The sequence below is a fragment of the Limanda limanda genome, chromosome 10 (assembly GCF_963576545.1).
Source record: "Limanda limanda chromosome 10, fLimLim1.1, whole genome shotgun sequence".
Lineage (NCBI taxonomy): Eukaryota > Metazoa > Chordata > Actinopteri > Pleuronectiformes > Pleuronectidae > Limanda > Limanda limanda.
This window is the reverse complement of record NC_083645.1, coordinates 9,727,052-9,744,717: the sequence shown is the minus strand read 5'-3', so window position 1 is coordinate 9,744,717 and position 17,666 is coordinate 9,727,052. Positions and strand designations below refer to the sequence as shown.

Here is a 17,666-nt window from a genome sequence, read left to right as displayed (position 1 = left end):
AGCTACGGTTTGTCAGCCTCACACCCAAAGAAGAACACACACGCCACACTTACTGACACATACACTCAGGGAAACTGTAATCCTCCTCCGAAGAGGCATTGAGCACTGCAGAAAACACACACACAAGCGTTTGGAAACTTGAGCTCACTATCTTCTCTTCCCTCCACTCTGCTCCAATTCACCGCACTTCGAGTAGTGGGAGTTATCTCCCTGCGTCTTGTCTTTCAGGCTTTTGCACTTCAAAGACAAAAGTTTGACAATGTCCTAATTGATTAATTCGCTCTTGATTTATTTTTGTTTTTGTGCGGGCTGGATTAAGTTCCTATGACAGCACAGTTGTCTTCATCCTCCGATTGTCTCTGTGACTCTTCTGCTGTTATTCAATGTTGTGAGAATTTGCAGTGGATTGTCTTTCAGGCTTTTTCACTTCAAAGACAAACGTTTTACAATTTCCTTATTGATTATCTTGCTCTTGATATTGCAGGATTTCGTTCCTATGACAACAGAGCTGCATTCATCCTCTGATGCTCTCTGTGACTTGCTGTTGTTCTATTTTTTTTTTTTTTTTTTTTTTTTTTACCTTTTCACTTCTGAGACATGAAAAATGTTCATTTCCTAATTGATAATCTTGCTCTTGATGAGGTTTTACAGTTACCATGACAACAGAGCTGCTGTGTTCCTCCTTTGATTCTCGTGACTCTCTTGTTGTTGGTTTGTATTGAGGGAATTAGCTCCCTCAGTGTTGTCTTTCAGGCTTTTACACTTTAAGACATAAGTTTTACAATTATCTAATTGACAATCTTACCCATGATATTGAGGTTTTGTAGGCTGAGTTTAATTCCGATGACAACAGTGCTGCGTTCATCCTTTGATATTCTTTGTGACTCTCTTGCTGTCGTTCTATATTGCACGAAGCAGGCTGGTCTATTTTAAGGGGGACCCCAGCGAGATGCTTTATAATTATGGAAGAAGATTATTAAAGCTTCCCTCATACACACATACTCACTCGCATGTGTAATATGCTTTTCAGGGCTCATACTGAAACCATCCTTTTGGCACTTTGACCCTAACCTGACATTAATTCAGAATTAAATCCTCGACGCTGACTCCTAACTAGTCCAAACATCCTCTCAGTGACGGACTCTCGTCACATATCTGTCCTTGTGAGGAATTTTTTTCACAGTAGTCATGCCAGAACTTACACACACACACAGATACATACACACAGACACACGGACGCACACACAGAACCACAGCCGGTCCCCCTCTTTGTGATAACTCCTACAAAACGCCTGTCAACCTTACTCAGTCATACACAAGCAGGGAGTCAGTGCAAGCTGATGGATCAATTTAGCACAGAAAAGCTGCAGCATTCTTCAACTGTAATGGGCTTTGATGTAGATGCTGAGCTGCATTACAGAACCTAGCTGAAGCCAGTGAAACCTCTTTTCATCTGCCTGCTCCCTATGCAGAGGACACAGTCGTGAAACGTGTCTTACTTCTGCTACGCTGATGTCTCAGTTTTTTTGCTTCCTGTTCGTGGAGTGTCGCTCACGCACTACAACACATCCTCTTTTTTCTTTCACTGATATTTCGTTCTCTTGAAGCTTCATGGGAAATAACCACCTTCTCCCAGCTTATTTGATACCATTGGTTCTCCCTCCCACACAGAACCTCACTTTTCTTTTGACCCAATCTGTGACACTGAAATGATAACCGTGAACATGCATTTTTTGAAAAGCCATTTTCTTTTCCTTATGAGCCATATTCATACAAGATTTTGCCTTGTTTATAAAGTGTTATTCCATTTTTATTATACTGGTACTTCCTTCCACAGCTACAGAGTGCCCCCTGGTGGAAAACTGCAGACCTGTTTTTGTATATAGAAGGATGTGTTTACATTTGTTCCTTGCTGTGAGGATCGCTCTTTGCAGGGGCTTCCTCCCAAATTATAAATTGGCTGGATAAAAGAAGAACATAATTTAAACAGTGAACTTTAATACAGTAACATCTGCAATTTGTTCACGACTACACACTGAGAGGGTTGGAAGTAAGCCTAAAAATATCATTCAATTATAAATTCACTGGGAATACCCATTCTAGCTATTCTAATTTGAATTTCTATCCACCAGAGAGGAAACCAGAGGCTTCTTTCAGCCCTCTGCAGCTGCAGCACTTCACACTTCTCTCCGTAATTATAACTGTTTCCGTACCAAAGTGTCTATCTATAAGTATGTGAGGCAGTTTCACTCCCACCACCACTCCTCTCTACCAATTTCTTGTCACGCTGAGAATTGCACCATTTCTCAGCACCTCCATTTGGATCGTAATGTCACTGTAACCACCAAAACATTGGTGGTATAATGTTTATAATCACTCAGACAAAAAAAAACAACAAACATTAAATAAAGATTATGCAGGATTTGCTATAAAATTTGCTATGTGTATTGTAACGTTTAAGAAGCTATTAAACAATATTCAGATCAGGATAGTGCTTGTTGAAAGCTGCTTGTTTTAGTTTTTCATGTACTGAGGTATTTGTGCTGAGAACAACAGCCCTGACTGCAGTTTGCACACAGACCATCAGACCACATCAGCCAACATTTCCTGCAAAGCTGCATCACATAGCAGGAACACATCAGCTATGTTGCTTTTCACAGTCTCTCTGAAGTACAACACAAGTGTAAGACTTGTCCTCGCAGGGGAATCGCTGCCAACAACGGGTCACTCATTATGCTGCTTGTTCTCCATTACAGACAATGTGGATTCAGTGCAAAGCATTTTAACTGTGTAAGAGGACATTTTCTGATGGATAATTATGCCACATGTGGACGCCTGCCCAGTTTAGGAAGGGCCAAAAGCTGTGGGTCTAAATGAGAGGAAGAATCGTGACCGCGCTGCATTAGCAACAGCAAAGTTGAAGCTAGTAAATTATATCAAGCAAGTTTGCCTCAAAAATATGGGAGTGAAATACATATACTGTATGTAGCAGAGATTGAGTTCTGCTTTAGACAGTGTAAACAAAGTAAATCACTATAGACAAATTGCTGTGATCAATAAACAGTAATTTTTTATTCAATGACAGGTGGTGTAATTGAAGTATTACAAAGAAATATTCATGACAAAAAACATGTGAGAAACTAGGTCTGAGCATCAGAACACAAATTAATGTCACTTTGCAAAAATACGATTTTCTCTGAGGGTGAAGTTCCCCTGAGTGGCCGTGGACTCATGTATTGCCGTCATGTCATGTGTTCACCACAAGGGCTCACGAGGCTGGACATTCAAAAATTCATCCCTTTTTGATTCGAGTGAGCTTTAATGGTTTCGGGTTGCAGGAAATGGAGCTTTACGGTGCATGCTTTTGTTTTCAGTGAAATCAGCAGCTGTGGAGAATGTTGTGGTGACTGGCACATTAAAGTCTTGAGGCTCTGATCTTATTCCCAGATGGCTTCAAAAACTTTGACGTCCAACAATCCCATGTTAAGAAATAGTAAAAAACAGTGTTTGTTCTCCTCAAGTTAAATGTTAGTTCCCAGGTCGTAGTTATTCAGATAGTCATTGCTGCCCCATTGTCCCATCAGTCCGTCCATTTGTCCTCTTGTATTCTAAGCTACAACATTTATACACAACATTAGGCAGAATCTTACCGTGTAAGCGTGATTGGTGCACTAGGTCTGATTCTGTTTAAAAGTGATATGTTGGCAACAAAAACACGGTCATTCACTATCCACCAAACAAAAGGCATGAGGGCCAAAGCCTAAATTCAGGCTGTGATGAAGACAAACACAGACTTCTTCCGCAAACAGTCCTTATAAGGCCTCAGTTCAATTTGTAGTTGTTTTGACTGTAAAGCTTTTATCGTTCCTGCGGACGAGTGCATGCACTGCTGCTTCCCTTGTCAAGTTGTTTCCACACGGACACAACAGATCGGAGGGGAAACATTGCAGGTGTCCACGTGAAGCCACGCATGCACACATTGATGGTGAAATCGGTGTCAGTGTCCGTGCACTTACAGAAAGTTAAACATTAAATCTTAAACACATTACAAAGGAAAATGTATCAAAGTACAAAATAAACCACATCAACTCTTTTGCTTCACCCAGTTAAGCCCGTATTTGTTAGTGATTGTGAAATAAATCCACGTAACATTGCAGATTTAACATTCCATGGAATGTAGCACTCAAAATATGAAGATGACAAAAAATCAAGCATGTCCTTATAATGTTGTGACGAATACTTGCAGGAATCCAGGTCGTGTGGCCCAGGCACTCGGAGGCACCATGGTGCGTTGTTAGAAGGGCCAAACACACACAAAGAGACAGAGTGAGGGGCCGGAGGGGGACTCAGCCTCGGCCTCTACACCTGTCCCTGCACAGGAGGTGTTACACGCTGCGTCTCTGCATTTCAAGGCAGCTGTCATCGGTGCTCACACAATATCACGTCGACTGACAAAAGTAACTCCAACATAAAGTGCTGCATCCACACCAGACAAATCCACACACATAATCAAACTGGCTCATACGTATAAAACAAAGCTGGTACGCCTGAATCGACCAAATCAATCTCCTCAATTTTTTCACCAGAAAATTACGACAACAGCAGTGTTATTCATGTAAAAAAATCTCCTCTAGCTGCTGCTATTCCAAGTGACACTTCAAATTATTATTGCGATACTTACTAATAGGAAATAGGGATGTTTTGGGATTACTAAATGGCATAAAATGAGTCACAGTCAATTGCTGCAAAGGCCAATAGTTGCAACTAAGAAGCAAGTGTTACAAATAAAGCCCTCCAGCAAATGATAATCACTCCAAATAAGCACATGCAATGCATGACCTTTAATCCTCTGATGTGCATAGTCCTAAAAAAGTCTGAACTAATTGTGTTGTGCTAGTAATGTTTATTCTCACTTCAAACTCAGCTATACTTATGCAAAGAGTTTAAACGGAATTGAGTCACTCTACTGTACTAGCTCAGGTGATTCTGTTGCATGTTCTCAATGTTTGTAATAACTGGTGAGAAAACAGTGACACCTAGTGTTGACGTTCCATAATATTATTTAGAAAATGACTTACTTTATTCACAAATATTAATGTTATAATAATTAACCACTTTTTGAGGAGAAGCATCTTTGGTCAACCCCGCAATTAAGTACAGTGTGCGTTCAGACACAACTCTAAAAACTTGAATTCCCAGGGAAGAAGATGGTGTAAGAAAGAAAACATATGCAAATTCAAACAGAAAAAATTCAACCCCCGCACAGCTGCTCTGTTTTGTAAGACAACAACCCTTTCACCTTTTGACAAGGTGATTTGGCCTTGAGCTGTGATTTTATAACAGTCCCTCAATGATTCAGAGTAGTTTTAAAAAAAATGAAAAGTCCCAAAACTCAGTGGTGTGAGTGCATTCAATGGTTTCACTCCATTTATCCGTGTGCATGTAAAACGCTGTGCTGCGGAGTCTAGCTCTGAGAGAAGTACTCGAGAACGAGGCGGATGTGTCCCAGGCGGTCTTTGAGCGAGGTCAGGGACAGGACAGTGGTCTGATAGGCTGGGTCCAGCTGCATGACGGACAGCAGCCACCAGCACCAGGCTGGACCATTGGTTGAGGACTGCAAGAGATACAAAAATAAAGGATTAGAGCAGAAACAAAGAACGTTGATTATCTGGAAAAAACATGGCGTACTATTCAAGCCAATAAGCCCTTTTACATGAAATCACTCTCAGTTTTAACTGTTTATCTCAAAAACATTTTCCTCCACAACTTCCAACTACTTTATCATTTTCATAGATCCTATCTCAGTGAACTCAATTTTAATTGATATTGTGTAATGTGACCATAATGTAGCGCTCGATGCAGTTTGACCAATTAAAAAAAGTTAAAATTCTCTGCAAATTCATTTTCATTCATACAAAAATAAATAAATCAGTGACTATCAGGAGCATGAGTTTGGTTTCCAGTGATGTTTGGTTGACATGAATTCTACTAAATGAACTAAACCATTCAGCTACTTTTGTTTGATGAGTGTTGAGACCTTGTAATAGAAAATGCAGCAGGAGGCAGAACACGAAAAGCACAGTGTCTGATATTCTTTTTGTATTTTTCTGTTTTGCCTCTATCGCCTGTCAGCAACATCACTCATGCACTTCGGACATTTTCCTGCTATATATTCTCACTTGGGCTCTTTACACTATCGTGGAAATGAAATGTTTAAGAGGATAAAGGATGCGACTGCTGCCACAAATATGTAAAGGCCCCAACCTGAATGTCTTCCTCTTTTTCTGGCATGGTGCCGTACTGTCTGTTGATCTGCTCGCGAATGCGGCTGCCCATGCGCGTGTACCATTCCTGAGCCTGCTGGTACACACTGTCATGGAGACGCTGCAAAATCTCTAACTCACTGTCATCCACCTGAGAGAGAGAGGGGGGGGCAGACAGGGGAGATGAGAAGGGTTGTGTTGTCTAGCAGTAACATTTTATGGTATAGTAAAGTATGTGATTTCACGGTGCTGACCTTGAGGTCTTCCAGGTACTCTATGTCAGCAGTGTGGTAGCCATCTCTCTGAGCTCTCTTAACCACCCTGAACCTGCTGCCACCCACAGTGTCCACGAAGGACCGTCCATCAGGCAGCAGCTCCAGACTGTGGATCTCCAGAATACAGCCGTAGTCAGCAAACCTATGGTGCGATAGATAAAAACCAGAAATCTCATGCTTGTACAAAAGAAAATGATAATGCCATATTTGCCACATAAGTTACACAGAAAGTTCAACAAAATCTGGTTCATGTGTAGCTACAAATATATTCTGTTGTTGTTTTCACCCCTGTCTGTTTGTTGGTTGGTATGTTTGGAAGCAAGATTATGCAAAAGAAAATGACCAGTTTACCACAAAACTTGGTGGAAGGATGTGGTTTGGGTCAGGAAAGTACTTATTCAATTTTGGTCTAAACCTGTAACAGGGGTTGGATCCAGCATTTTGTTTTTTATTTTCTTTAACATTGCTAAAAAAGGCCGTATGGACGCATGACTATTGACACAATATAATGACATATAGGAATTAAATATTTAAAATACAACATTATATTGCATCTCATTTGGATGTTTTACTCTGATTTAGATTGAAATAATCTAAGAAATTAAAACCAGGGAAGATTTGTAACCATGCTGCTATTTTCCACCCTCACATGTCGTATGAAGGCTTTCAGCTTTGCCCACATTGCGTCCTGCTCTAGTGCCATTTTTGAATATGTTGCTTGCTCTGGATAATCTAAAATATGTACCTACACCGAGTGAGGGACAGAACTATGAAGGGCGTATTTTTTGTGTGCTTCATACCCTTTGCCATGCTCATAGCTGCACATGCCAAATTTCTTGGTGCCTGTCTCCATGCAGCGGCGCATCATCAGCCGGTACCGAGGCTCGAAGATGTGCAGGGGGCAGGGGACTCCAGGGTACGCCACCGTGCAGACAAATATAGGGATGTCCTTATTTAGACTGCAAAGACAATGCGGAGGAGAAATCAGGGGGACAGTCCACAGAGGGGCTACAATAAATCCTAAATCTAAATGATATTTTATTGTATGTTCAAGAGAGAGGTGCCTACTTGGACAGTTCAGCCATCTCTGTATCGTGCACCTGCTTCCTCTCAGCCAACTGTGATGGGAAACGATAGTTCATGATGTCCTGAAGCAGAAGCGTGGGGTTGTACTTCCTGTTTTTTAAATACTGGGAAGAGAAATGTGACAGCAGGTTATCAGCAATAGTATAAATACTCATTGTTTTCAAACAGGAACAAAACAAAACAGAGATTAAAATTTGTAGCTTAAACTTTTTGTTTTAGTGTTTGTATTAATCGTATTGTATTAAAATGTAGTCCTGCTGCCGGTCCATGGAGATAAAAGCATTCAAACTACAGCAACATTTTAAACAATAAATGTTATCGTTTATAACAAGCAATGAGGAACCAGGGAAGTTATCTTGTTCTGTAACTTGATGTGAATTTAGTTAGCAGATGAGACATTAATGAAAAATCGGTTATGAATAGTAGAAAATCCTTTTTACAAAGCTGTCAGCAAAAAACAAAAGGAGTGTGATTTGTCTCGCCATGCAGAGCTAACTTTGTTATCTGAAGACCACAATGTGGAGCGAAGTAAAAAGTCTTTAATAATGAATCAGCTTCAAATCAAATGTGGAAATCAGTGGAGCTAAAAACAGGGTCTTCTGCTCTCGTGTTGAAAGCAGATGTATGGCTGCCAGTGTCTGTGCTGTCAGTGGTCACCTCTTCCAGTGGCTGTTTGCAGAGGGGACAGCGGAGGTTGTGGTCCAGACTCCGCTCTATGCAGTTTTTACAAAAGGTGTGACCACAGGGGGTCGTGACCGGCTCATAGAACAGCCTGCGGAGAGGAGGAATGTTTAGTACAGTGGAGGTGGTGATTATTGTGCGAGTAGTAGTAGACATTAACCAGAGAGAGGAGATTCAGTCTGATCCATGACTCTGCAGAAGACAGTGATACAGAATTGATTTGAGTAATCCAGGACACTGACCTGATGCAGAGGGGGCACTCAAAATCTGACACCGTGAGAACACCCAGAGTTTTCTCTCTGCGCTGAATACTTTCACCTGAAACACACAGAGAGAGAAACACAGTCACGCTCAAGCTCTGTGGTCTTCAGAAGAGGGAGAACACAATGAAACAATGATTATATATAAAGATTATTGAACTTATTTGTTAGGCGCATTAGTAGAACTTTTTATAGTGCCAATGGCAAAGGCCCTGTTCAGACCTGGTACTAACATTCATCCTAAGAGAACTAACCACAAGAGGGCAGCATTCTTCTGTTCACACCAGGTATTACAATGTCTCCTGTGATTTGATCTCACTTCCCTTCTCTATTTACAAATACACATAAACGTAGTTTTTTAGCTCTGCTATGGAGAAGATTTTACCCATTTGAAAAAAGAATCAGTCATTATGTGTTGGTCAGTGTTGCTATAGTGATGCTGGCCACAAATGAATCCACGTATAGACACTGAGAACCGTTAACATGCATTTGATTCATTTTGAAGCTGTAGCGGATCAGAGGACATTGAGTAGGACGTCCTTCATATGTGGCCCAGGAGCCTTCACGTGCACCCTCAGGTTGTCGGGGTCAGCAGTGTTACTGGAGTTATAGTGTTGAGACACATACTGATAATATAACCTGCAGCGACACTGTCTGTATCATTTTTTTTTTATCGACAAAAAAAAGTTTGTACCCATGTCATTTATTATCAATAGCTCACATATCCAGTTCACCACGGCTGTTAGTCTACAGTTATAAAGTAAAAGTGTCTGCTCTTATCACATGAGAGTTAAATTATGAGGCTGAACAGGATTTGGTGTTAAAAAATAATTAAAACGTTCAGTATTATCGAGGTTCTACTGTCCTAATGACAGATCACTCAGATGATAACAGATGTTAAAACCAGGTCTGAATGGGTTTAAAGATGATGAAGATGTCAGTCAAATCATAATAAGTATGTGTATTGAGTGTTTCTGCCTACATGTGCCTTGTTCATCTTCTTTCATCATCTCCTCGTCCTCTTCAGCTGCAGGCAGGAAGGACACAGCCTGGCAGAGGCTGAGGCAGCACTCTGTACCCGAGTCGTGTTTCACCTTGAAGCCCAAAAGACAAAAGATTTAATTAGTGAGGGTGATTCTCACATTCTAACACCTTCAAAACCAACCATGCACACATTCCTAACCAGCTTACCTGGTGTGTCTCTCTCCTCCCTTTATCCTCCCCCTCTTCCCCAAGTGGATGTTTGAGGGCCTCCGGGTGCATCGGCCCCTGGGAGCCACTGAGGCTGGTGATAGGGCAGGGCTCTTTCAGGAACTCAGATACAGCCTGCAGGATGCAGGGCACCTCCTCCGGCACAGCCATGCCCTCCGCCTCCAGGATCTGCCGTTTGAATGGAACATTTGTATTAAAAAGGAATGTGTTTGTTTTCACCAATGCTAAAATGAAAGTAAAAGTTGATACAAAATAATTATAATTTAATAAGAATACATTTAAACATGTGTCAATGTCAGATTACTGCTGTCTTTTCAGATGGAAGAGCTACAATGGAATAAACTCACACAATAAACAACTATCAAAACAAATTCATTTATAAGCAAAGCAAAAGCAAAAGAGGAAAAATGCTTGCTATAATAAGCACCACCCACACATATTGAAAACAAGCTTCAATCAGAAGAGACGATCAGGCAGCGTAAAGTTGGCTTGTGATCATATGAAACAGGATGTGACCTATTGTGAAAAATAACACATTCATGATACGGAAAGTCTGTCATCAGCCTGCATTTCTGCTCAGGATCAGTGTGAACTTTATGTGTGAATGATTGTGTGCAATTTGGTGCAGCTTGAATTAAGTGTACGGCATTGGGGGAGGTATGCTTTCTACTGAGTACCATTCTGTTGCTACTGAGTGTTTCTTATCTGGTCTGCTGGTTCATTACAGCAGCTATCAAATTCTCCTTCAGGTCCCAACTAATGTTTATATGCAGATGCTCGGAATAAGCTGTAAGATATTCTACTCTGGAATCATTATTTCACTCGGTATGTTTGAAAATCTTTTATGATCACTACTCAGGAACAATGTCATTGCATTGAGCATGTACTTCTTGTTTTCCTCAACTAGTCTTTGCCTAATTTGATGATTCCCGGTGTGTTACTGTGTCTGTTTTGCGCTTTAATCTGATGCTGTGTATTCTTATGCTTTTTTTTGTCTCCGTCCATTCTTGTATTTATATATGAACCTTCTTTATTGAATTTGCTGACCCATCTTGATTGGGACTCCCTGACAAATAGACATAAATCTAAAAATAACCTTCCTGATTAAATAAAGGATAAATAATGGATCAATTAAATAAAACAGCCCTCTGGTGATGTTCACAAACCTTCTTGATCTGACTCTTGGCAGGAACAAAGTCGGCTTGCAGCTTGAGGCAGTGGTGGAACTGGATGAGAGCTTCTGTCTGCTGACCCATCTCCAGCAATACATTCCCTTTACGAAAGAAGCCCTGCACGCAGAGAGAGAGAGAGAAAAGTGTAACCAGCACATCACTGCCTTCTAAAGTGAAATAGACATTCAAACCATGTCACTGCAGAGAACATTAAGATTCAAAAGCACCAACCTCATTAAACAGTTTACACAAATGCATTGATGGTCGTTTGCATCATGTGTCTGCCTAAATGCAATGTGACATTTAAATGTGACGTAGCGGATCTCTGGAAATAAAACGAAACGACTGCATTAGCAGCGGGCCACCTACTGGCACAGAGCGATTATGACATAAGTAGCTGTTTGCATAACTTTGTGAATGACATAACGTCAATAAAAGCAGATAAAATCCTGTTTAGTGGGTCAGCGTTCTGCAGGTACAGTGAAACAAGTCTTAATAAAGGCAGCACCTTTCTCCTGTGGTAACATGTGTGCTTTTACACGCACGTTACAGAACCAGATGATTAAGTGTTTCTGCGGTTGAAGTCAGCAGACTTGCACAGAGATCCACTGAAGGGAAAAGACAGCAATGAATTTGGTTTTATTCATGGACTCACGGTGGATTTGTTCTTTTCTGCTGTGTGAACACAGCAAATAATGACTCATGGTTGTAATCCATTAGTCTGTCAAGTTGCAGTTACATCCACCTCGGCCATATTACTTATACATTTATGACTTCTAATTTAAGGAATTTAAGAAAGGGCACTGAGAAAGTTACAGAATCAGCACATTAAATCTTGAGTAATGGCCCAAAACTTGTTGAGTGAGATCACATGTGACTCTTTGAACTCCAAATTCAAATCACTTCATCCGTGAGTCCAAGTGAACAGTTGTAACAAATTCAAAGACAATTCCTAGAGGTGTTCCTGATGTCTAGTTCATGAGACTGGGACAGACGGACACGAATATGATATAAAAAAGACAGGAGACGTCTGACCGACCCCGTCCCGTCTCTCACCTCGGTCCATTTAGGTCGAAGGCAGCAAAGGTAGTCGAGGTCTGTGAGAGCATCAGAGAAACGCATTAGGCCGCAGTGAGCTTCTGCTCTGTACAACTTCAAGCTCAGGTCATCTGGGGCTGAGGGTGGAAGCACAGGAGAGAGGTTAGGAAACGTTACTAGCAAATGTTACTACCAACAAACTTAACACATGTTATGACACTTATAAAACAACACGCATAACAGGTTGGTTTCGATTTAGAACATGACCTAAATAAATTAACTTACTTTTGAGCCACAGACCTGAAGTACCAGATAGCTATTGACACTGACATAGTGCTTAAAGACGAGTAGTTACAAATGTTACTGCCAACAAACTTAACACATGTAATGACTCTTATAAAACAGCCTGCATAACAGGTTGGTTACGATTTAGAACATGACCGAAATACGTTAAATTACCTTGGAGCCACAAACCTGAAGTACCAGATTGCTATTAACACAGCCACAGTGCTTATTAAACAGATCATGACTCAGCAGGATGGGTCTGATCCCCATTAAAATAATCCTTAAAAGCCTCTGTAATTATAAATGCGCAGTAATGCAATTTTAATTGGCTTTTTTTAATGACATAATCCATACTCATACAGACTTAAAATAAGTTAAGTTATTGTTTATGTCAAATGTTTTAGTTCATCAGTTACACCACTCATACAGTCCCAATTGCCTGAGGCTGTTGCTCCAGTTAAATAATGTTTATTTACCATATGTAAAGGTTAAAATTAAAAACACACCCTCTGCCCTTGACAATGACCATACAGAGGAATTATAAAAGGAAAATGACCAAGCCCAAAACTAAAACCTCCAATGGCTGAACGACAAAAAAGTGCAAGCAAATCATTACACAAGGTACTACTGGGCTGGAAAGAGGGAGGCGGCGGTATTTATTGAACTGGATTGGCAGTGGTGTACGTCCGTAGATTCACTGCAGCAGTAAACACTCCTGGGGCAGAAGTTGTCCCTTATTTTACTTTCTCGCTGCTGAATGGAGAATATAAGGTAATTTGCAGGAGATACTCTAAGTAATTGCACAGATATAACAACGGAAGAGATCTGATTGCATGGCTGTTTTTGGGAATCCAGCGCTCTGAGTTATGAAAATATTTCACAGTGTTCCCCTTGCATCCAATTCTTCTGTGCAGGGTTTTTTAACTGCAGACATGTGCAAAAACTGATCCAAAAAAAAACAGAAATTGTCTCAACCTGAGTCCAACATTGTTTCCTGACAACAGCTGTTATAGCTGCTTTTACTGCATCTTATACTGTATGTGATGAAAGTAGATGTTATATTAAACCGATGCAGGTAAACTTCTTCTGTAGCACATTTCTCATTCTTAGTTATACAATTTGCCAACTACTCAAAAATACTATTTACTGGAAATATCACTAACATTACAGCTGTCATAGCTGTTCCCTTCATCTCTGTCTGACCATTTCTTTTGTGTAACTACTTTTAACGTTGATTGACCTCTCCATTTAAATTAGGCATTGTCTTTGCTCATGAATATTGTAAATAGTGCTATTTTATATTGTGGTCTGTTAAATGTGACATCTATTCTACCTCTGTCTGTCCTGGGAGAAGGATCTCTCACTTGCAGGACTCCGATTGATTGATTGATTATTCTGAAACATAAGTTTACGTACTTGCCGTTTTGCTCAAGTGGATTAACACAAAAAGAAAAACTTAACAGGGAGGAGGCAGCATCTGGAGACTGATCCAGTTATACATTCAGGTCATTCAACAGGAATGTGAGTTTCCTGTATCTCCTTCCATTACATTATTGTTCTGTAAAATAGAACAATAATGCCAGTCACTATCACTGAGCAGCAGACCAGACTGTGCGCACTAAATGAAAAATAGGACGCCAAACTAGTCCGTCTTCTTGTTAGACTGCAAAGCAATCCAAGGTAAACATTATTTTGTCTACACAAGCAGTCACACTTACTCTTAAGACTTTTAGAACACACCCATATGTATTATATTTTTAGGAAAATTGAACAGTTCATGTCGTACAAAGGTTAACTGCCCAAGGTAAAAAAAGAATGTGTGTGGGTTGGATTTGGGAGAATCAATAGTTTTTTACCGTCTAGCTGTTTCAGTTTTGTGTTGTGCATTGGAACTCAAAAGGAAGATGATGATGGGCATTTTTGTTTTGATTCTGCTGATAAGCATCTTTTATAGAAAGTGTAAATAAATCTAGTCCATGAATGCAAGACAAGCTGCCAACCGAACATAGAACTTGTTACCTGCTGATTCAGAGCATGCGTCGGACCGAGATCCCCCCCCCCCTCCCATTCAAACCTCAGTGACTTATTTGGTAGTTTTTTTAAAAGTCACTAGTACAATGGGCCCTTGGGTGGCTGATGTTCAGGAGGTAGAGCAGGTTGTCCCTCGAGCCACCATGCCCAAATTGACCTTGGGCAGGACCCTGGACCCCATTCTTTGACCCTGATGGCTGTAATAGTGTGTGAATGGTTTGGGATAGAAAAAGTGCACCATGTAGAAGTGCTGTATTAATGTGAATGAGTGAATGAGACTTGTACTGTTAAGTGCTCTGAGTGATTTATTAGATTAGAATGGTGTTATTTAAATACAGTCCATTTACGTGTCAGGGGTTAAAGGTGCATTGTGTAAGATTTAGGTGAAAGGGATCTATTGGCAGAAACTGAATATAAAATAATCCTATATGTTTTCACTCGTGTATATATTCTTAATTTTACGAGAAGTTGTTTTCTTGACCCTAGAATGAGCCCTTTATATATATATATATATACACGCCGCCATGTTTTTAACAGTAGTCCAGACTGGACGAACTTAACATCTTTTGACTTTTTATGAAAACAGAAGGCTGCCAAAGGTTCTCTCTCGTGTTTGGAAGGGGGAGAGTGAAGTGAGGGGTGTTCAGCTGCAGCATGAAAATTCACAACTAAATTCAACACACTGAACCTTTAGGAATGAGTTAAACATACAGTTTCCTGCAGATATGAAAGTAAATTAATTTGAATACAAAACTAACAACAAGTGACTTAACGTTTGTTGATGACTCACAAACCCTCTGTCTGCACGGAGACAGTGTTTGAACAAAGTGTGTTACTATTACACCCTCTTATGCGTCAGTAGGTCAACGCTGTGTTGCAGGAAGTAGTAGGCAGCTGTGTGTTGTTGTCAGAATGGTGAGAATAAGACAATGTAACAGAGGAAGTCAGACTGGAAGGTCAGAAATTGATCGTACTGTAATATAATAAATCAAAACAAGAAAGGAACCGAATCAAACAGAGGTATTGTTGGGTCTCTCTATCAATTTAAGATCTTGACCTTATTATGTTATGTTATGATTTGAACTGAACTAAATACCTTTTATTATAATTAATATCCTCATTTTGCCTTAGATTTGTTGTGTAACGCACTTTGGAACCTTGGTTAGATAAGTGCTATACAAGTAAAGTTATTATTAATAGGATTCACAGGGTGAAGAGCAGCAGAGTCTCCTGACTGAAACCCCTCTGAGCAGGTTGTATGGGGCCCTGAAGGGCCAATCTTAGTAAAAGACAATAACAAATCACAAGACACAATGCCATGAACTTGGTATGGAAAAGTTATGAGGCCATCAACACGGCTCATGACTAATGCACTGCCAAAGTGTTTTGTGATTTATTGTTGTGTTTTCATTTATGCAATTGTGTTTTTCTTATTTGCTGTGTGTTTTGTGAATTCTGGTTGTGTTTTGTTGATTCTTGACGTGTTTCGTGCTTTTGCCCCATGAACTTATCAAAAGGGGAAAGGAACCGCAAACTACATGTGTGACACATTCATGATTGTATTTTGTAGTATTGTTAAAATACAACATTGTCATACTAGAATATATATTGAAGTTTGCTTTTGCATAATTGCCAGGTGTGACACATTCATGGGAACTAATGGGACAAACAATATGAGCAATATTTAATAACCAGCATTAAAAAAAACATCATGGGTGTGTTCCATGACTCTTTATTATCAATATGTTATAGATTGTTATGTGTGTCAAATTCAAAAACACTGACACCGTTTCAAGTTTTGATTTAAATGACAGGTTGAAAAACACAACATTTGAGGTGTTATAAAACTTTTGACCGGAAGTGGGGGTTAACTTGAGAGACAAACATCTGTGTGCAGCTGGAATGGCTCTTGCGTCCCTTACCCGTGTCCAGAGCCTCGCTGGCCATGCGTAAAGCCTCGGGGAAGGCTCCGGCTCTCAGCTTCTCCTGGATGTGGCATGTGCTCCGGGTCCGGTCCGGCCAGCACTTCCCCGCCACGCTGATGAGCAGGACGTTGTTCTTGGTGACCCTCACCTCCCTTTGTTTCAGCCGGGCTCTGCACGTCGGGCACTTGGACGGGAGGAACCCTCCGACCGCGCACCTCCTGCAGAACGAGTGGCCGCAGGACACGGTCACCGGCTCGGCCATGAGGAAGAGGCACAGCGGACACTCCAGCAGATCCATGATGAGGGACTGGAGGTGGTGGTGTTGGACAGAAGAAGGGAATGGACAGAGCTCCGTGGAGATGTGGACGGTGTTATGAGAAGTGGTGCCAGCGGTGGTCGCGCACGGACCATTTAAAGAACCCACTGGCAGCTGAGTGGCCCCCCTCCTCTGTGATCCCCCCCCACCGGCTCCTGTCCACTCCAGCTGTCACTCGCTCACCTCAGTTATGTTATTTACGTGTGAAACTGGCACGATCCGTGTCCAGGGCTACCGTGGTGTCTTCACACAGCAGCTCCCCCATTCACAGCAGCAGGCAGCTCCCCGCACCTCTCAGAGCAGCTGGAGCAGAGCGAGAAGAATCACAAGTCCGCTCCGGTCCAGGCTCCACACACGACCCGCAGGAGAGGAAGAGGTGCACATTGATGTTTGTTATATCGAGGGTCCGTGTCCGACCTGAACCCGACGAGCACACTCAGCCTCTGAGCTGGGTTACTGTGTAACACTATTGCATTACATAAATAAAAGACCACGTGACGCAGGGACGCGCCGTCCCATTGGCCGAGAGCACGCCTTTCCGCGCTGTTGTGAAACCAAATGATGACGAGTTTCATAACACAAGTCCCTGCGACAAAGATGCTCCTCTTTTCTCTCTCTCTCTCTCTCTCTACCTGGTTTAATTAAAACTCCACTGGGTTAGTGGGTTGGTGACCTCGTACGACTGGTTCATGTGCTCTTCCGGTTGCATGGAGACAGGGAAGGGAATCCCAGCAGCAGCTGCAGAGGAGAACAGACAGGGGGCGAGGTGGAGATAGTCACATAAGCCCAGTGTTGGTGATCCTCACTTGTTTTTTTGCATTTGTATGCAATAGCCTGATAGAAGCCACGTGCACCTGATGTAAGGCCTGACACTGGGGGATGACCTTTTATATACAGGCTGTGAGGTTAACAGTTTGCACGAGGAGAGGCTGGGAACTCTGTGTCCTTAGTGCTTTTAAAGCATGACAAGAGGAGGCCGCAGAGCAGTGTTATAACCGCAAAGAACCAGTGTTACACAAGTCCCATGCAGTGTTGGTGAAATGAGGCCAGAGTCTGCCGCTGGCCAAACACCTATACACATTATCATTACCATTATTATTATTATTACAGCAAGTTGCTTCA

General features: G+C 41.4%; 1 protein-coding gene across 1 annotated transcript; it reads right to left on the bottom strand.

The window, feature by feature from the left end:
- Window positions 1-5,042: 5,042 nt before the first annotated feature.
- lonrf1 (LON peptidase N-terminal domain and ring finger 1) lies at window positions 5,043-16,997 on the bottom strand. The gene is made up of 12 exons (XM_061079269.1): window positions 16,226-16,997; window positions 12,006-12,124; window positions 10,944-11,066; window positions 9,757-9,945; window positions 9,548-9,659; window positions 8,548-8,623; window positions 8,282-8,396; window positions 7,607-7,728; window positions 7,339-7,497; window positions 6,518-6,680; window positions 6,265-6,414; window positions 5,043-5,614 (listed from the first exon to the last, which is right to left on the bottom strand). The coding sequence occupies exons 1-12, from the start codon at window positions 16,524-16,526 to the stop codon at window positions 5,465-5,467; spliced, it is 1,779 nt and encodes a 592-aa protein (XP_060935252.1). The 5' UTR covers window positions 16,527-16,997; the 3' UTR covers window positions 5,043-5,464.
- Window positions 16,998-17,666: the final 669 nt, after the last annotated feature.

Coding starts and splice junctions, on each gene's coding strand:
- lonrf1 (XM_061079269.1), bottom strand. CDS start 16,526: ATGGATCTGCTGGAGTGTCCGCTGTGCCTCTTCCTCATGGCCGAGCCG. Junction 12,125..16,225: donor CAGCGAGGCTCTGGACACGG/GTAAGGGACGCA, acceptor TTCCACCCTCAG/CCCCAGATGACCTGAGCTTG. Junction 5,615..6,264: donor AAAAAGAGGAAGACATTCAG/GTTGGGGCCTTT, acceptor TATCTCTTGCAG/TCCTCAACCAATGGTCCAGC.